Raw genomic sequence first — 20750 nt, 5'->3', positions numbered from 1 at the left:
TATGGGGTGCGCGGACATAGGAGACCTATCCTGGGCTCTCTGCTTAGTTACAGATCGGATACGCTATAGACCAGGGGGTCAAACTCACAGCAGTTGTAAAACTACAATTCCCATCATTTAGCTTTGACTTTCCAGGCATGATGGAAATAATAGTTCTGCAACTGCTGGAGGGCTGCAAGTTTGACACTTTGGTGTTGGTTGTTAACAGCTGCATAGGTTATTTGGTTAGAAAACTCATAGCCAGAAATAGATGGACCAGTACAAGCCACAGCTGCTTGGATGGGTTTTATTTTACCTTGTGATACTATACATGAGTGCACGCTGCATGTCAGGTGACTGAGGGGGGGCAGGAGGGTGCACACCAGTCCCATAGCCATCCTCATCTCCCCACTTTTCCCAGTCTGTGGTCAGTCTTGGGATCTGCGATAATGGCCTGAACGGCTACAATGGCCTCGTTGATCTTGGTCTGGAGGTCTCGGAGTTCTTCAACGTGAAGTAATCGGAGGATTCGGGCGGCGTCATTCAGGACAGCATCTGATAAACATGCAAGGAAACCATTATGGAGGCGTCTGGAATAAAACTTTATCCTCAGTGCAGGACACATTTTAACACTGAATCATGGGAAACCTAAGGTGTTAGTCTCAGAAACGTATCACTAGAGATGAGCGAGCCAGCCGAGGTTCAGGTTTGTACAAACCTGAACTGTCTGCTTCTGATTCCTGCTGTGTGCCCACTCTACGTAGAGGGTGGATACAGCCTGCGGACCACCTGCAAAACTGGGATACAGCCATAGGTCATAGGCTGTATCCTAGTTTTCAAGGCAGTCCTCCGGCTGTATCCACCCTCTCCGCGGAACGGACAAAAAGCCGGTAGTTCAGGTTCATACGGCCGTCTCGCTCATCTCTACTTATCACATATAAAACAGCAATGAAACGAAAGAAAACACCACTGCTCTGCGGCAGTAATGGTAGCAGGGACTCACCTCCAGTGTCAAAGCCAAGTGTGTGCTTATCCAGCGCCACAGGAAGACCCTGCAGATAAACAGTATATGGTAAGCAAAGGCTGAACCCACTTATCACATTGACAGCATCACGGTGAATGGTCCATCCAGCAGTGGCTTGTCAAGTGCCCCCTGGTTTTCACCCAAGTATATGCAGCTAGCTCTGTACCACTATATGTATTTTTTATACATGTTCACTTATAAGAAGCCTACGGCCTTATCATGCTATACGTATGCGCCGCAATTTCAGCGACACAAACGTACACCCAAGATGTGAAGCAAATTGGTCATGTGAATGGAGCCTTATAGAAAAGTTGCCTGCACCTGATGTAATCAGCGAAAATTCACTGTACAGAACTAAAACAGGTGGAAAAGGATTCAGAAGAGCTGTATAAATCCAACAGGGAGAACAAGGGAAGTCAGGAAGACGGAGCACAAAGGACTGGATTCCATATAAATCAGGCCATATGGAAAACCGAGCTGTACAGCTATAGGAAACAGATGCTCGGTTATAAGTGAAAAGTCTGACTCTGTGGGAAGTAAAATGGGAAATACAGATATCATAAAGGCAACTTCAAGACTAAGTCTGAGCTGCAATATCAGACACAGCCTATAGTAAGTATGGCGCTGTTTCTGGAAGACATCAGTCAGGTTAGTATTAGCTTCAGAAGTTGTGGCATCATATCTAAAAACCTCTTTCAGCTGCAGACCAGACACGTAAAGGGTTTAGATCACTCCATGTCTGCTTTTCTACGAGACTAATACTTTAAGCCTTTCCACACAATCAATGTCAAGCAATAGTAAATTGTGATGTTAAACATGAACGTGCCTGCAGCGTTACAAAAGGACACTGTTCTCGAACTACTGGATAGTTTATGTAATCCTCTAATGCAGGTTGGCTTTTGGTTTACGGATGAGAAGAGTCTGGGCCAGGACAGGCCAGGTAGTGTGGAGGTAAGAAACTACAGAGAACTCACCTCTTTTGAGCTGTTGGCTTTAGTTACAACATCTGCAGACAACCGCTCCTGGACAAGAATCCTTATGGCCTGAAATGGAAAACACAAAAACTTGTCACTAGCCATCAGACCTATAGACTAATCCATACGCATCCACTCCTGTAGCTTCAGAAGTTGGGAAAGAACCCATGAGCATTACAGTCCCAGAGCAATATTAGCATTTTGGACATAATCAGACATCTAGATGCCCCCCAAGTACACAAAGGAGCCTCACAGACTCTTCTAGCTGGCCGGACTGGAGTTGCAGCTGAAGATGCACATATTGGTGAACACTGCCTTAGAAAAATAATTCTATTATCTTTGTTTTCAACTACTGTATCCAGTCAACATAGTGGACCCTAGTCTTAAAGGGGCTATCAAGTATAAGTCTTACAACTTTGCTCTATTCACTTCAGTACAAATGAGCTGCAATACCAGACAGAAACAGAGACCAAGGATGCTGCAGTTTCGGGAAAAATAGAGGTATGTTTAAATAATCTTAGATAAGCCCTTTATCCATACAAATTCAGTACATGATGATAGAGACATGACACCAGGGGGCGCACCATTGTCAGACAAGAAGAGTATACTCACTTTCAGCATCACCAGGTAGTCATCGTGCCTCTGGATCTGCAGAAGGTTTGCTAAAGCCATCACACCAGCCTTAAAGTCTGGATTATTCACTGTAGAGAAAGACACAAAACAAGTCACACACTAGATAAAGGATTTCTGACTGCTTTATCCAAGGTTACCACTGAACACGCTGCATGGAGGACCCTTACCGTCCAGGTTTACTAGCGGATCTGTCGGCTTCTGGACTCCAGGATTGATTGGAGTCACATTCTGGTATTTTGAAGCTGCAAAAGGGGGAAGAAGAAAAAAAAAAACTGTCAATGGTCCTACAAAAATCTTACAAAATATTAATCAGTAAATAAGTGTCCAGAATATATAGACTCTCTATGAACTCAGCTTATACGGAGGATAAAAATCCATCTTGATCATATCACACGCGACTCTGCATCACACAAACATTCACAACTTAAATAAATGAGACTGTGATGTAGATACAGAAAGGCATGGGCGTCACTAACTAACAGACTGAATGTAGTCGGCTAGTGACTAAGCCAGGGTCAGAATACTTATGTGCACCACAAATGACAAAATCATAATAAATGAGACCTAATGGTGTGTTTACAGACAAATTTATCTGACAGATATTTTAAGCCAAAGCCAGTAATGGATTTGAAAAGAGGAGAAATCAGTCTTTCCTTTATGACCTGTTCTTAGTTTATTGTCTGTTCCTGGCTTTGGCTTAAAAAAAAAAAATCTGTCTGTGTAACACGCCTAAGTGCTCTTGCCTACTCTAGGTCCCCAGCAGAAACACAGAACCATCTTCTGCACATCATACACCTCTGCTCTAGAGTCCTCAGCCCAGAGCATGGTACTATCCTGTACAAGTGTCCATCCATCATGGCAACAGGACCCCCTAATGGCAGCAGGATAATGCCTTAGCCACACTGCAAATATTGTTCATGAATGAGGAACAATGACAAAAATCGAGGCGATTACTTGGCCTCCAGATTCCTCTGATCTCTGGCTGATGACCATTTTGCAGGATCAGGTTTCTGTCTGTAACACCCCATTCTAGGAAAAAGCTTTTTAAAAAAAAATATTTTAATTGTTTTTCAAATATAAAGAATACAACAGAGATTGGTGGGCATCAAACCACCGTAGACATAGGCTGATAATAAAACTCAGAAGCAAAGCCTCCCTTCGGAGAAAACTTATCCAAAATTAGGTTGGCACAAGAAAAACCCGCAGACAGGACAACAAAGAGTTAATTTACAGCTACATCACCAGGCTCTCTCCTCAGAGAGGTCAGTGCTGATGTCAGACCTATGAATAGGGGCTTGCAGCGGGCTCCCTGTGGTGTAATCCTTTGTTCTCTGCTGCCGAATAATCTCCCTCCTTCCTCCTCCCCTCTCCATAGCACAGACAGGATCCGACTGATGTAAAACAGTCGAGATTTCCTGATTCTGAGCAGTGGATGACAGAAAGGAGAGGGGGGGGACCTGGGGAAAGGCTTTTTGAATGCAGATAATGGCATATTTGCCTATCAAACCCAATTACAAAGTTTCTTAAAATCGCCTGTACTATTGATTTCTGCAAAATAATTTTAACAACAGTGACTTTTAAAGCTATCGGCATTATGCTACAGAACAGAAAGCTGTGTGTATTTATATATATCTTTATGGCAAATGAGTCCAGTCCAATAAGTGACACAGCCCACTGGACTCCTAACACAGAATGATCAGAGATTCAAGTTACACGTTATATTGAATCTTTTCCCACAAAGATATAGATCAATCTGTTCGGCTCTTCCTGCTCTTTAACATGATGCGGATAGATTAGATAGCATTGTCTTTTTGTCAGGTTCCTGTTAAAGTTCTCATGAAGGTGCCCGCTGCCATGTAAAAACTTCCATGGTTACTGAGCTACATATCCTATTTATTACAATTTACAAGTCACTTTATAACTCACATTTAGGGACACTTACCATTGTCTCCATACTCCAGACGCACGGCCAGGCCCAGAAGCCAGTCTATCGTCTCCTGACGCTCTTGTACTTGGAAGGGACATGTGACATCCTTTAAATACTGTAAAGAGAATGATGAAGTTATACATACAGTCCACAGGGAGGCACCAGTCTCATAAGAGGTTCCCTAACTTGTATACAGTGGACCAGCTCTAGTATGGGGCGACTGTGTTCCTGTGTAAAGAGGCTCTTAGACTGGGGTCACACTGGCACAATATAGATACACGCGATCATCGCTCTCCTCCGAGACCACAGGACTCACTTTCTCGTACTGCTTCGGCCATTCACTGCTGTGGATATTTCTTAGATTTCCCCGGTCTTCGATCTTGTAGTGTCGGATTTTCTGATCTTCTAACCAAACAATAAAATTTCGGAATTCAGTTTCATCTATGGGAGAAGAAATCAATATCAATTTAGTCAATGGTGCATACACAAGAGAAAGAACTAGAGTCCTGACTGCCACAATATCTAGTTATATAATAATATAGAACAGATCAAAGCATATGTGGGCAGAATGGACAACGGAGGGGTAACAGCCGGGTGATGACCACCATGGGGTCTTTAGCAACAGCCATACTAGCTGTGATAGCTTTGGATTAAAGAGAGTAAATGCTTTACAAATAGGGCACAAAATGTGTAATTCTCTCTATATGCCAAGGAGATTCAGATGTATACAAGATGGAGAGATTAGCAGGAAGTGTGTAATAGCATCCAGCAAGGGACAAAAGAGTCCTGGATTCTGTGGCCTAAAGATACACGATTCAGGGAGACACCTTGTGGTGATGAGCAGTAATGCAGGAGATATAGAAGCATAGAGAAAACAGCTGATGAATGAGCAGAAGTTCAGTATCTGATCAGATCATTCTGAATAAAAATCATCAGCTACAAGTCTTCCATGTAAGATGTACAGTCAATGGCCGATAGCAGGAAAAGGCCACAAAGGTTCTGCCGAAACACACCAATATTAGCAGTGTCCCTATATAACGGGGTAGATGAAGTGCAGGGTCGCTCTGTATGGGCTGGTATGGCAGGAGATCAACCTTCTTGGTTCCCAATCAAATGTCAATTTTTGGAGTATAGATTTTGGTTCTTTTTATAACAAAGTTCTCCTTGGACCTGGGATTAAAGCACTTGAGGACATTGTTATTGCGGAAGAGGCCATTGCTGTGGGCTACAGGGGGGCAGTATTATTGAACAATACTTTAGCAATATTACTGGGATTAGTCACATTGTTATGGGGGGGGGGGGATTTGATATGGGAATCCACTTTATAGGGAGCCTATGGGCAGATTATCAGCAAGGAGTGTTGCTAGAAACTTTCATTCAGCCCCTGTAAAAGTATGTGAGAAAACGGCCGATCCTTGACTTATCGCATCTTTTCATCAGTCGTATAGATCATGACACGGCAGACGTGCGGCCGATAGGAATACATTTAAATGGCCACACAAATGATACCGGGCTTATTCATACAGCCCGACCATTGGATTAGTTGTGCCGTGTGAAGGCACTGCAAACATTTGCTTCTATAGACGCCCCCATATCGGGCAGTATAAAAGGACCCTATAGCAGCAGCAGCACCGTGATCTCAATCTTACTTAGTCAATGTTTATAACTGATGGCATCTTTGGGGGGTTCACAACTGGAACATCTCATGGGGAAACTTGTCTTAGAAGCTGAAATCTGGAGTGCACTGTACCACATCGGGCCCTATACCGGAACATGGAACCCAGCACATTTCTATTAAAGCAACTCTGTACCCACAATCTGACCCCCCCAAACCGCTTGTACCTTCAGATAGCTGCTTTTAATGCAAGATCTGTCCTGGGGTCCGTTTGGCAGGTGATGCAGTTATTGTGCTAAAAAACAACTTTTAAACTGGCGGCCCTGTGCCCTACGGGAGTGGCCTAGATTGTGTATGTTGCATTAGGCTGGCACAACCTCTCTGTCCCTCCTCATCATTAGGAATGCTCCAGGCAGATGGCCTCCTATTCGTCAGCAGTGAGAGCCCGGCACATGTGCTTTATCGTTATGACACCTGTGCAAATGTTTAGCATGGAGAAATGTTCCAATCGGCATTCCTAATGATAAAGAGGGGGTGGAGGAGGGACGGAGGGGTGGTGCAAAGTTAGGGCACAGATACTCCCGTAGGGCACGGGGCTGCAAGTTTAAAAGTTGTTTTTTGGACAATAACTGCATCACCTGCCGAACGGACCCCAGGACAGATCTTGATTAAGGGTGCCTTCACACCTACCGACTCGCAGCGTTAATAACGCTGTGAGTCGGCTAGGTCCTGGCAGATCACTGTCAGTACATACACGCAGCGGTCTGAACGACCGCTGTGTGTATGTAAATCTGCCGGCCACTTAACCCCTTCTGATGCCGGCCGGCTGCCTTCCGCTCAGCATACATTACCTCCTCTATCCACGGGGTCCCAGCGTTCTGCTCTCCCGCCCGGCCAATCAGTGTTGCCTTGCCGCAGCCACCGACTGGCCGGGCGTGAGAGCAGGACGCCGGGACCCCGTGGAGTGAGGAGGTAATGTATACAGAGCTGAGCGGGAGGCAGCCGGCCGGCATCAGAAGGGGTTAAGTGGCCGGCAGATTTACATACACGCAGCAGTCGTTCAGACCGCTGCGTGTATGTACTGACAGTGATCTGCCAGGATCTAGCCGACTTGCAGCGTTATTAACGCAGCGAGTCGGTAGGTGTGAAGGCACCCTTAAAGAAGCTATCCGAAGGTATAAGCGGTTTAGGGTGGGTCAGATTGTGGGTACAGAGTCGCTTTAAAGGAGAAGTCCACTGAAAACTTTATTATTAAATTATTGTATAGCCCCCCCTCCTCCCCCCCAAAAAAAAAAGTTATACAAGTCACCAATATACACTTATTATGGGAAATGCTTATAAAGTGCTTTTTTCCCTGCACTTACTACTCCATCAAGGCTTCACTTCCTGGATAACATGGTGATGTCACTTCCTGGATAACATGGTGATGTCACTTCCTGGATAACATGGTGATGTCACTTCCTGGATAACATGGTGATGTCACTTCCTGGATAACATGGTGATGTCACTTTCTGGATAACATGGTGATGTCACGCCATGACTCCCAGAGCTGTGCGGGCTGTGGCTGCTGCAGAGGATGACGGCAGGGGGACACTGAGGGACACAGGGTACTGGAGGGACACAGAGCATCCCTCTGCCATCATCCTCTCCAGCAGCCACAGCCCACACAGCTCTGGGAGTCGGGTTGTGACATCACCATGTTACCCAGGAAGTGACATCACCATGTTACCCAGGAAGTGACATCACCATGTTATCCAGGAAGTGAAGCCTTGATGCAGTAGTAAGTGCAGGGAAAAAAGCTCTTTATAAGAATTTCCTGTAATAAGGCTACATTCACACATCTGTTGTTCTTAGGACCAATGGTATTCAATGGCCCTGTTCACACGTCCATACATGTTTATGGGGCCGCCATCCTTGCCGCAAAAAAAACAAAAAAACGACATGTTGTAATGCGGACCGAAGCTAATGAAGCGGCAATGTAGTGCTCCATGAAGCAGAGCACTACAGATGCACATTCGTAGTGCGGTCCACACTACGGGTGTGTGAATGTAGCCTCAGTGTATATTGGTGATTTGTATAACTTTTGGGGGGGCAATACAATACCTTAAAGTAACTATCACCAGGCCCAGGCTAAAGCACTGGAGGCGGCCGACCCACCCTTAGTGGGAGGAAACCCCCACCCCTCTATGATAGGGTTCCATTGATTCTAATGGAGTCACATCATGGAGGGGCTGGAGTTTCTTCCCACTAAGGGTGGGTCGGCCTGGGCCTGGTGATAGTCACTTTAATAAAAGTTTATGCACTGTGCAGTGTAAATAATGGTTACATCCAAAAGCATGCGCACATCCTATTAAACAGGTACCCCATGATAATACTAACCTGCCCCTATCCATGTGACCTAGGGCTCTATTCCTTCTTTATGGAGCTGCCAGACAGAGATGAGTGCTGTACTCTGCTCTCTCAGGTGGCTCCATAGCGGATGGAGAGAGGCGCGGGTCACCTGCCCCACTGAGGGAAAGGCTTCTGGCACTGGAGAACTTGGTAGGAATCAGGAACAACCCCTATCATTACACTTCTTGAGGATGATGGGGATCAGGATATAACTGCAGGTGGCAGCCATGACGCTGGTTATAGCTGAGCCCAATCAGATATAACAGTATAGAATACATCTCCAGCTGCCGCACAACTACAACTCCCAGCATGCCCTGGCAGCCTCATGCCAGTTGTAGTTCTGAAACAGCTGCCAGGGCATGCTGGGAGTTGTAGTTGTGCAGCAGCTGGAGAGCCATAGGTTGGGGGCAGCATAAGGAGCCGCAGTCACATGACTACATACTGGGGTGTTGCCACGACAACCAGGTTGAAACCCCTTGTTTTGGTTAATCTGGAAAAGATGGATAAACTCCCAGGGTGCCCAGGCAGGAGCCATCACCCAGCTTTCCTGTACGACTGAACGGCAGGAACGCCACAAAGCACAACGCTGTGATGTATCAATGGAAACCATTCAGGGTCCTGGGAAAGCTGGGTGGGCAGCCATATAGGCGATCACATAGAGAGCCATGTGTAACTAGGAAACAGCAGACTGGACCTGGTAAGGACCTGACTGAAGAAACCGCACCGGGACTCGTACATAGTGAGGAGCCGCGTGACAGACGCTCCGTGTGAATGGACATGGCGGCATGATGGCGCCCAGCTCACCTTTACAGTTGAAGCCGGCGGGGTTGTGGTAATCCAGCGCTTGCAGCTTCCTACGGAACATGGTGTCTGCTCACCCGGTGCTCACCTGCCACACTGCAGCTGGAAGACGGCTCTCCGTCAGCCGTCACTGCGCAGCCGCGCTCATCGTCCAATCATACCCTCCCAGCAACGCTCCGCCCAATCAGCGCGACCGTGTTCGCATTCCCTTAGCCAATCACAGAAAACTCTACTCATAAACATCTCAGCCAATTACAGCGCAGAGCTTTAATAACCAATCAGACACCAAGAACAGAAATCACTGACCAATCACAGAACGGAAAAGCCTTCAGAGGGTGTTGGTAACGCTTTATGGTAACGTCGTAGCGCTAGAAGGAGGCGTAGTTTAAGCATAGCCCCGCCTCTTAAATCACCTCGACGTCCATGTTGGTTGAGGGTTGCGTGCCAGTAGGTAGATTACAGCTGGGGTTATACGGAGACGTTTTTAGTATTACTGATTGATTTTTAACTAGTAACTAATGAAGTGGGCCCGATTTATCAAAAGTAAAGGTGTCTGTTGATCACAGCAACCAATCAGAACACAGCTTCTATTTCTGAAGCAGCTTTGGGAAAATGAAAGCTGTGTTGTGATTGGCTACCATGGGCAACGCATATACGTTTGGTATCCTATTCAGTTACAAGCAGTCTTGTAGTCCTGACCTCATTGTAAACAGTATGTTTACCTAACACCATTGTACTGGAAACAAACATGGTGTAAAGTGAAACTGGCTCAGTTGCCCCTAGCAACCAATCAGATTCCACCTTCAATTTTCCAAACAGTCTGTGAGGAATGAAAGGTGGAATCTGATTGGTTGCTAGGGGCAACTGAGCCAGTCTCACTTTACACCATGTTTGATAAATCTCCCCCATGGTCTCTATAGTAAACCGTGTAAGAAACCAAACACAATCCCACAATGTGAAAGCTACAGCACCCACCATGCCCTGACGGCTAGATGCTGGCTCCTGGATTTTTGCAATACACGTACACCAGTAGTGTCAGCCCTCCAGCACGGTGTCCAGGCATGATGGGAATTATAGTTTTGCAACAGCTGCTGGGCTGCATGTTCTCCATCCATTCTGTAGAGCAGAGGTGTCAAACTCAAACACAGGGCCAAAGTCATGGGCCAACCTTGATATTTATTGAAGCATGCGTTTGTGCTCCAGGCACTGTGAGAGCGGTGTGTGGCGTTCCTGGCACTGTGAGAGTGGTGTGCGGTGTTCCTGGCACTGTCAGAGCGGAGTGCGGCGTTCCTGGCACTGTGAGAGCGGAGTGCTGTGTTCCTGGCACTGTTAGAGCAGTGTGCGGCGTTCCTGGCACTGTTAGAGCGGTGTGCGGCGTTCCTGGCACTGTTAGAGCGGTGTGCGGCGTTCCTGGCACTGTTAGAGCGGTGTACGGCGTTCCTGGCACTGTTAGAGCGGTGTGCGGTGTTCCTGGCACTGTTAGAGCGGTGTGCGGCGTTACTGGCACTGTTAGAGCGGTGTGCGGTGTTCCTGGCACTGTTAGAGCGGTGTGCGGCGTTCCTGGCACTGTTAGAGCGGTGTACGGCGTTCCTGGCACTGTTAGATCGGTGTGCGGTGTTCCTGGCACTGTTAGAGCGGTGTGCGGCGTTACTGGCACTGTTAGAGCGGTGTGCGGTGTTCCTGGCACTGTTAGAGTGGTGTGCGGCGTTCCTTGTACTTTGAGAGCAGTGTACGGTGTTCCAGGCACTGTTAGAGCGGTGTGCGGTGTTCCTGGCACTGTTAGAGTGGTGTGCGGCGTTCCTTGTACTTTGAGAGCAGTGTACGGTGTTCCAGGCACTGTTAGAGCGGTGTGCGGCGTTACTGGCACTGTTAGAGGGGTGTGCGGCGTTCCTGGCACTGTTAGAGCGGTGTGCAGCGTTCCTGGCAATATTAGAACGGTGTGCGGCGTTCCTGGCACTGTTAGAGCGGTGTGCAGCGTTCCTGGCAATATTAGAGCGGTGTGCGGCGTTCCTGGCACTGTTAGAGCGGTGTGCAGCGTTCCTGGCAATATTAGAGCGGTGTGCGGCGTTCCTGGCACTGTTAGAGCGGTGTGCAGCGTTCCTGGCACTGTTAAAGCGGTGTGCGGCGTTCCTGGCACTGTTAGAGTGGTGTGCGGCGTTCCTGGCACTGTTAGAGCGGTGTGCGGCGTTTCTTGTACTGTGAGGGCAGTGTACGGTGTTCCAGGCACTGTCAGAGCGGTGTGCAGCTTCCCTGGCACTGTTAGAGTGGAGTGCGGCTTCCCTGGCACTGTTAGAGCGGAGTGCTGCTTCCCTGGCACTGTTAGAGCGGAGTGCAGTGTTGCTGGTACAGTCAGATTGGCGCTGTGCACTATGATAAATGATATGATAAATTGCTATGACGTGAAGTATAGGGACATAGAGGGTGAAGGAAAAACAATACACAAAAACAATATAGTTCATGGCAATAAGATGCAATAGTAAAACAGAGTACTTGATCTAGGTGCTTGAGGTATACAGGGAAAGGCTAGTGTCTGTGTATTTCAGCTTGTTGAGTTAGGTTAGGTGAAGTTGAACTTGGCTTGGGATAAGGCTAGGGGGCTACTGAGGGGACCTTGCCTAGTTAGTAGCATAACTCTGTCACAGTGACTTGGCTTTATAGAAAATCTTGATAGAAGAAATTTGCACTTGCCGTTTTGAAGACATACTGTCCCTAGCCAGAAAGATCATGGAGTGCCAGTTCCGGTAGCATGAGCCAAGGTTTGCACAACCGTGCGTAGCTAGCTATTTAAGGTTTCTCGAGATGGTCCTCGCAAGATCAATGGAGTACTTCTGCTTTAGCTGCACTTTGCTCCACTGCAGACAAACCTCTTTTGTTCTGGAACGTCCTGGCTTGATGAAGGATAGTCACGCCAGACGTAGACAAGGTTGTATGGTAGTTACCCCACCTTTAGGCTTTAACACTACATAGTACTCTGGTACACACACTTGGGAGAAATGAGCCAAGTCACAGAGCCCCTGTCAGGGGACCTGGCCTCCTGGCCAGGCTGTGGAATGAACTAAGCTCCCAATGGTGGGGAAGCTTCTGGAACAGACTAACCCTGAGTGTGTGATAGGACAACTGTGGCAAAGATAAGTACATAGTTAACCCTTTACAAACATTCAGCTGTGTAGACAACAGAAAAGTGAACCACCTGGTGGCACAAGAGTAGAAAACAACCTTAAGCCCAGAGCATAGAAACATGAAAATACCTGACGACAGGTTGTGCACACCTGCTCTGAGACACTACACCCTCCCAATAGTCTCCCACATAGTACTCAGTCCTCCCAGTAGTCTCCCACATAGTAGTCAGCACTCCTAATAGTGTCCTATAAAATAACCAGCCCTACAGTAGCCAGCCTTTGCAATGTCGCCACAGTGCCGAGGCTCTGAGGATTTATGTAGAGGCACAATGCAGCATAAAAATGTTAAATGCAGCTCATGCAGAGGCCACTCCCCTTCTGCGTGCAGCCGCAACCCCATTCTTCCCCACCCTGCCCCTCTGGCACAAGTGGCACATAGGCACCCAATGCAAATAAAATATTCACAAAACCAGCGTTTGCAAATATATTTATGTGCATTGGGTCCATCTGCGCCATACAAAGGAATTTTAGCCTGATAGTACATGTACCCCATTGTGTCTATATACATATTAGCATTTCCCCCCCAATTCTTTAATAGAAATCATGGAATCACATCATAATGTCAATGATAAAATAACAACTTCTGAGGACTGTGCACATGGCGCAGTGTTCTGTATATGTACTGGGAGCTGGAGTGGACTGAATGGAGGGATTCTCCCTGTCCCTTGTAGAGCATAGCCCCTTCCCTTGTGCCTTTTCTATTAGCCTCTGCTGGAGAGGAGAAAGTGCAGATCTCTGCTCTGGAGGCTGCTTTCCCACATATGCAGCCAATAGCTCTTCCCCATGTGGTCTCTGATAGCTGTGCCATGTTGCTAGGATTGATCAGCAACATTGCATGGCTGTTGGTGAACACACAGGGGTGTAGTTTCAGTCACGTGTTTCTCAGCACGTGGGTACATGGCCTTGAGGTGAATCAGTCAGCTCCATATCATGCTCAGAACAGAAGAGTCATAGAGGCAGAGCCTTCCTCCCTGGCCCACATGATTGATGTATAGAGCTTAGCTTCCACCACTGAGCCTTGTACTGTATGTCAATCAGCCCAAGGCAGGAAGGGGAGGGAGGAGGCAGGCATGCAGCATCTCTACGACTCCACCATGATGGGTAGGCCACACACCTTCCACTATCTGACAGAATAATACAAGGAATCAGGTCTGAAATTAATCCAAAAGTTTATTGAAAACAACTACACGGAGATTCACTTGGGATTTGAGATGACAGTGACACATGTCGCGCGCTACACTCCAGCCCCTCCTCCCCTACAGTCAGTGCTCTGGAGCGCCATGTCTGACACTACATACTGCATTGGGCAGCTAGACTTGTCTTCCCACCACCAAGAATTTTGGGGGCCAGTAAAATACTTTAAAGTGACTGTACCACCAGGCCCAGGCTGAAGCACTGGAGGCAGGACAACCCACCCTTAGTGGGAGGAAACCCTAGCCCCTCTATGATAGGGTTCCATTGATTCTAATGGAGTCACGTCATGGAGGGGCTGGAGTTTCTTCCCACTAAAGGTGGGTCGGCCGCCTCCAGTGCTTCAGCCTGGGCCTGGTGGTACAGTCACTTTAAGCTTATACCAAGTATGGTAGGTGGTGTTACACCAGGTGGTGGCTCATAGTATTACACTAGGTGTGGTGGCACATAGTATTACACTATATGTGGTTGGTGGTCTTACACCAGGTGGTGGCTCATAGTATTACACTATGTATGGTTGGTGGTCTTACACCAGGTGGTGGCTCATAGTATTACACTATGTATGGTTGGTGGTCTTACACCAGGTGGTGGCTCATAGTATTACACTAGGTATGGTTGGTGGTCTTACACCAGATGGTGGCTCAAAGTATTACAATAGATATGGTTGGTGGTCTTACACCAGGTGGTGGCACATAGTATTACACTAGGTATGGTTGGTGGTCTTACACCAGGTGGTGGCTCATAGTATTACACTAGGTATGGTTGGTGGTCTTACACCAGGTGGTGGCTCATAGTATTACACTATGTATGGTTGGTGGTCTTACACCAGGTGGTGGCTCATAGTATTACACTAGGTATGGTTGGTGGTCTTACACCAGATGGTGTCTCAAAGTATTACAATAGATATGGTTGGTGGTCTTACACCAGGTGGTGGCACATAGTATTACACTAGGTATGGTTGGTGGTCTTACACCAGGTGGTGGCTCATAGTATTACACTAGGTATGGTTGGTGGTCTTACACCAGGTGGTGGCACATAGTATTACACTAGGTATGGTTGGTGGTCTTACACCAGGTGGTGGCTCATACTATTATACCAGGATATGCACCCAGTTTATAATACAGTTTATTTATTTTGGGCAAATGGAGTACTCTAAGCACTGATACTCATTGTGAGTGGTTGGCCATGATCTGACAACAACCCAGCCTATTGTCAATCGCTAAAACCAATGCAAATGCAGTTGCAAACAAGGGAACTCGAACTTTCCCTCTGCCGCCCACGCCTCTCACGTCTCCAGATGGATATATATATATAAGTACATTAGTGTGAGTGACCATTATGTGGTTGGTGAACGCATTCATTCAATACCCTGCATGTTACAATGTGTGTTAAGTGCAATTTCTTCAAGAAGCTGAGAGACCCCGGAGCCGGCCTGTAGATTACACCAAGGCAGATATTGTGAATTAGGCAGTATAGACTGCAAGCTGCGAGAGGTTACTAAGGTACCGTCACAAGAGGAATCAAAATTTACCCTGAGCTCAAACCACAAAATAAAAAAATTAAATAAAAAAAAACAAACAATAAATTTCACTATTATCAGACGTGCAAAAAAAGTAACGAGCCTGCATAGAAAGCGACATATTAGGAGACGGAATGAACACTTAGTATTAGTAGATCAGTGTTCTCCAACCAGCCGCTCCACAGTAGTTGCAGGACTACAACTCTCATCATGTCCCGACGATGAAGAGCTACAGAGTGGAGAACACTGATGTACACTATGAGGCTCCACTTTTTGAATATCTTTAATTCTAAAGAATTAGTGACCTCCTTATTGAGAGTGATGGGGTGTTGGGTCCGGTGTGTGCTGCATTCAGGTGGATGTAACATTTTAGCATCTCTATAAGGGTACACGGTGACACATGTCGCTTGAAGGGTAACCGCATCTAAGCCGCACAGCCAGAATTTTTGTCTTGTCTACAACTTATACAGATGCTAAAATGATGTCATATTACGGCCTTACAATAAAAATACAATTTACCGTACTGTGTTCCATATGCACCTACACTGGTCAGAATACTGGGATATAAATCTATGTTGGGACATCTCTGTGTATTCTGAACCAGGACATCTTAAAGGGAACCTGTCATGACGAAAATGTTGGTTAATCCAATGACATCATATTACAGAGCTGAAGGAGCTGAGAAGATATAAATATATATATATAGGTTTGTGGGGAAAGATTTAGTATAACCAGTACTTTATTGATTGCCATCCCTAGTCCTGCTGGGCTTAGGGGTCCAGTGGGCGGTCCTAGTTAGTGATAGACAGCTGTCTCTATAGACACACTTATTTAGGCAAGGCTGTCATTCATTGTATGAAACTAAGCTCAGAATGACAAGCCTTTTACAAAAACTAAGGAGTCCAGTAGGCGGCCTTCTCTGCATATAGAGATAGCTGTCCGCCTACTGGACTCCTAAGCCCAGAATGAGCAAAAATTTCAATCAATAAGTTACACTGAATCCGTTCCCACAAAATCATATATCAATCAGCTCTGCTCCTCCTGCTCTATAACAAGATGCTGACGGATCAGCCATGTATAGCTCTATCTGTAAGGATTTCTTCTCATCAGTATATGCATGCAAAAACAAAAATAGAGGCACATTACCTAAAATTATTTAAAAAAAATCTTTACATAAAATAATAATAATAATGATTAAATATTTTAGAGCAGACACATTACGCTATCACTTTAATTCTGGATGGCGCCATAATGATGCAGCTCGGGGGGGGGAGGCATTATGGCTAAGGCTGTCAGTACTCCAGCAGCAAAATGGTTAAATTACACCCCTATTTATAGACAGTGGAACAGTCCTCTACGCTTATTCCACCAGGGTATACATTTGCATTTACATACTATTTTTTTTTTTCTTTTAGTAAAATTTTTTCATGCAGAATGCCTTTTTAAAATAGTCATGAAAAAATCGATATAAAAAGACAACACTAGACAACTGCAGAATTAAAAAGCCGAGTTAAAAAGATTAAAAATTGCGGACGGGGATTCCCCCTTTTTTTTGTGTGTGTTTTCTGTTTTAGCTAATGGCGCAAATGCCGGATAACGCCTTGGTGCACGTTGTGAAAACCAACTGCGATCCCCACTGTGAAAACCATCTTTGTGCTACTCTAAATGCCACGACACACGCTAGTAGAATATCACATATAAACACCATCGCATTTTTTTTTCTTTGCAGCTAAGAAAAAAAAAATTATACAATTCAAATTAAAAATGTCAGGAAAAAAAAAATGATAGATCACATTGTACATCCTGTAACTTCTGCCGAGGGATTTTTTTCCCCCCAGCAGCTAGAAAAAAAATTTAAAAAGTAAAGATAAAATGTTACAAAAAAATATATATATATACAAGCAGGATGTTAACCGAGGTGACACAAAGCTTTTTTTTTTTTTTTTTTTTTTTTTACATGTTTTCTACCAGCTGGAAAGGACAGAAAGTCTTGGTGCAGGTCACGGATCTTTCCTTAGACTTGCTCCGCCGTTTTCCAGCTTTTTTTTTCTCTAGATTACTATTATTATTGGTGATTCTGCAGACCATAAAAATAGTCCTTGATGTTAAAAATTCTAAACCGTTGTTGTTGTGGTGGCGCGACCGCTCCTTGATCTTATTACAGGATGGCACAGAAGAACTTTTTCTCTCTGAAGGGATTTTCCGAAGCGGGCACTGGGGTCAATAGCGGGTCCTCCTTAGCGTGGGCTTCACAGTACGCCATCAGGTCTGCCGCTGCTTTAGACACCTTGGAAAAAAAATTATGTCAGTGTCAGTAATTTATTATGAAGTAGATTCACACAACTGTCAACATTTTGGTCCAAAATTGTGGGACATTCAAAGCACGACCCAAACGGCATGGAAACAATGGCGGGAAATTATGGCGCTGTCTTACAGTAAGATTCGCCATGTTCCCATAGCAACCAATCAAACTAAGCTTTTGTTTTCCTACAGCAATGTGAGAAGTGAAAGCAGAGCTGTGATTGGTTGCTATAGACAACGAAACTGAGCTAACTGGTTGCTATGGATGATGAAAGCTGAGTTGTTATTGGTAGCTATAGACATTAATAGGTGAATTGACTGGTTGCCATGGATAATGGAAGCTGAGCTGTGATTGGTTGCTATGGAAAATGAAAGCTGAGCTGACCGGTTGCTATGGACGATGGAAGTTTACCTGTGATAGGTTGCTATGGACATTGAAAGATGAGCTGTAATTGGTTGCTATGGGCAACAGAGAATCTTACTATAAGACAGCCTCATAAATGGGAGCTGAGCTGCAGTAACACAGCACGGCCACTGCACAATGTACGGCGCTGTCTGCTTCCGTACACTATATGTGAGGGGGGTCCTCACAAGCTTGTATAGGTTGGATATCACTACAGTAAAGGTTTGAGTTACTAAATAAAAGAAAGTTTCCATTCACTGACAGTAATCAGAGAGACATTTACATGAAATATATTAGAGAGCTGCAGAAAACTCTTCCCAGCCGTCCCTGGGGGATAATGGATGACATTGATTTCCCATATGAATATACATTAGGATTGGCGCTGACTCCGGTGAGGCCGCAGGATCTGCTGTGTCAGGAGGCCTCCGGGTGACGGGAGATTTCAGTGACAATTTGCTGTCCTGTCAATCACTGTCAGCTCCAGTGTGAATAAAGAAAGAGACGGAGACCCCGAGGTCACGGTCCCTTCTCCTTTGCATCAAAGACAGGGTTAAAGAGAAGAAAGGTGCAACCCAGCATGGGGCAAACCAACAGACTGGATGAATTGAGCGGCTGACAGATATTCCCAACTGCGTCAGATCAGCAGGAGACCGACGCATTTCGCAGCTGCTAGTCTCAGAACAAGGAACAGATGTAGCAGAGTTGACTTTGTCATTGACGTGGCCTTTGTGTAGGGTCACAGGTAAGGGAGACAATCTGCATGGAATTCCTGTGTTAAGAATTTGTTTACCAGCGAAGTAAATGGCAGTTGCAGATTTTGCGGAGGATTTCCCAGTGCACCCTGAAGATGGCGATAGTCACCGCCTCCCAGTAACCTTCCCATCAGGTCACCGCTAGTAGAATATCAGTCATCTATTATTCAACCGATTGTGGAGGCTCCTGCCTGCGCCTGAGACCACTAACCTGCTCTGGAAAGGAAGATTTGGTGAACCCCCTGCTTGTAATTAAATAAAACATGTTTTGCCTCCCCGAGCTCCAATGTGACACGCATGATCGCCTATTATAAAATAATCCAGTCCTAGTTCTGTACTCTATGTTACACCCAATTAAATAAAAACAAACACCAGGGCTGAGTCACTGCACAATGTAATGTTCTGAGCTGCAATACCGCACACAAACTGAGGACAAGAGTGGCACTGTGCTTTCTAATCCTAAATAAATCAGTTAAAATAATCTGTACTCACCCTCCTCTGTTCTCATGGAGCTGTGATCCTGTTTTGAAGCACATCTGGGATCACGTTTGCCACAAGGAATTGCTCATTTAACCAATCAGGGGTTACATAGGTGTCACTGATTGGTTGAGCAGACAGACCTACCCACATGCCAACTCCAATCCTAGAAGTGCTGTGCAGCGGGGTCAGGGCTCAGAGATAATGGTGGCGATAGGGAGTATGCGTTATTATAACTCTTACCATCTGTCTGAGGGCGGGGTCAGAAGAGTCATCTCATTTTCATTAGAGGGCGGGGTCAGAAGAGTCATCTCATTATCATTAGAGGGAGGAGTCATCAGTCATCTTATCATTAGAGGGAGGAGTCATCAGAGTCCTCATTACCATTAGAGAGCGGGGTGAGCATAGTCTTCTCATTAGAGGGCAGGGTCAGCAGCGTCATCTCGTCATTAGAGGGAGGAGTCATCTCATTATTATTAGACGGCAGGGTCAGCAAAGTAATCTTACTATCAATAGAGGGAGGGGACAGCAGAGTCATCTCATTATTAGTAGAGGGTGGGGTGGTCAGAGTCATCTCATTATCGTTAGAGGGAGGTGTCAGCAGAGTCATCTCATTACCATTAGAGGATGTTGTCTGCAGAGTCATCTTATTATCATTAGAGGGAGGGGTCAGCAGAGTCATCTCATAATCATTAGATAGAGGGGTCAACAGAGTCATCTCATTATCATTAGAGGAAGGGGTCAGCAGAGTCATCTCATTATCATTAGAGGGAGGGGTGAGCAGAGTCATCTCATTATCATTAGAGGGCGGGGTCAGCAGAGTCATCTCATTATCATTAGAGGGAGGGGTCAGCAGAGTCATCTCATTATCATTAGAGGGAGGGGTCAACAGAGTCATCTCATTATCATTAGAGGGCAGGGTCAGCAGAGTCATCTCATTATCATTAGAGGAAGGGGTCAGCAGAGTCATCTCATTATCATTAGAGGAAGGGGTCAGCAGAGTAATCTCATTATCATTAGATAGAGGGGTCAGCAGAGTCATCTCATTATCATTAGAGGGCGGGGTCAACAGAGTCATCTCATTATCATTAGAGGGCAGGGTCAGCAGAGTCATCTCATTATCATTAGAGGAAGGGGTCAGCAGAGTCATCTCATTATCATTAGAGGAAGGGGTCAGCAGAGTCATCTCATTATCATTAGAGGGAGGGGTCAGCAGAGTCATCTCATTATCATTAGATAGAGGGGTCAGCAGAGTCATCTCATTATCATTAGAGGAAGGGGTCAGCAGAGTCATCTCATTATCATTAGAGGAAGGGGTCAGCAGAGTCATCTCATTATCATTAGAGTAAGGGGTCAGCAGAGTCATCTCCATATCATTAGAGGAAGGGGTCAACAGAGTCATCTCATTATCATTAGAGGGCGGGGTCAGCAGAGTCATCTCATTATCAATAGAGGAAGGGGTCAGCAGAGTCATCTCATTATCATTAGATAGAGGGGTCAGCAGAGTCATCTCATTATCATTAGAGGAAGGGGTCAGCAGAGTCATCTCATTATCATTAGAGGGAGGGGTCAGCAGAGTCATCT

The 20750-nt window shown here is 45.9% G+C and overlaps 2 protein-coding genes and 1 long non-coding RNA gene across 7 annotated transcripts in view; 1 reads left to right on the top strand and 2 right to left on the bottom strand.

Moving 5' to 3' along the window:
* Positions 1 to 272: 272 nt before the first annotated feature.
* On the bottom strand, positions 273 to 9524 carry RTRAF (RNA transcription, translation and transport factor). 2 transcript variants are annotated; one of them, XM_069951350.1, is made up of 8 exons: positions 9348 to 9524; positions 4854 to 4978; positions 4553 to 4652; positions 2778 to 2852; positions 2590 to 2678; positions 1978 to 2046; positions 983 to 1031; positions 273 to 534 (listed from the first exon to the last, which is right to left on the bottom strand). In XM_069951350.1, the coding sequence occupies exons 1-8, from the start codon at positions 9406 to 9408 to the stop codon at positions 380 to 382; spliced, it is 723 nt and encodes a 240-aa protein (XP_069807451.1). In that variant the 5' UTR covers positions 9409 to 9524; the 3' UTR covers positions 273 to 379. The 2 variants fall into 2 exon arrangements, with proteins under 2 accessions (XP_069807451.1, XP_069807450.1); XM_069951349.1 differs by lacking the exon at positions 9348 to 9524 and adding an exon at positions 9238 to 9339.
* A 196-nt stretch (positions 9525 to 9720) lies between these two features.
* LOC138771210 (uncharacterized) lies at positions 9721 to 18969 on the top strand. The gene is made up of 2 exons (XR_011359564.1): positions 9721 to 9791; positions 18312 to 18969. It is a non-coding gene; the product is annotated as an uncharacterized lncRNA (long non-coding RNA).
* Positions 14085 to 20750, bottom strand: part of LOC138771209 (guanine nucleotide-binding protein G(I)/G(S)/G(O) subunit gamma-2) — a 149926-nt gene continuing 143260 nt past the window's right edge. For all 4 annotated transcript variants that reach the window (XM_069950770.1, XM_069950767.1, XM_069950768.1 and 1 more), the window contains one exon: positions 14085 to 17520. In XM_069950770.1, the coding sequence (XP_069806871.1) occupies positions 17392 to 17520 (129 nt within the window). In that variant the 3' untranslated portion in view covers positions 14085 to 17391. The remainder of the gene's footprint in view (positions 17521 to 20750) is intronic.

The sequence above is a fragment of the Dendropsophus ebraccatus genome, chromosome 13, assembly GCF_027789765.1.
Source record: "Dendropsophus ebraccatus isolate aDenEbr1 chromosome 13, aDenEbr1.pat, whole genome shotgun sequence".
Taxonomy (NCBI): domain Eukaryota; kingdom Metazoa; phylum Chordata; class Amphibia; order Anura; family Hylidae; genus Dendropsophus; species Dendropsophus ebraccatus.
This window is presented reverse-complemented; position numbering and strand designations above follow the sequence as displayed.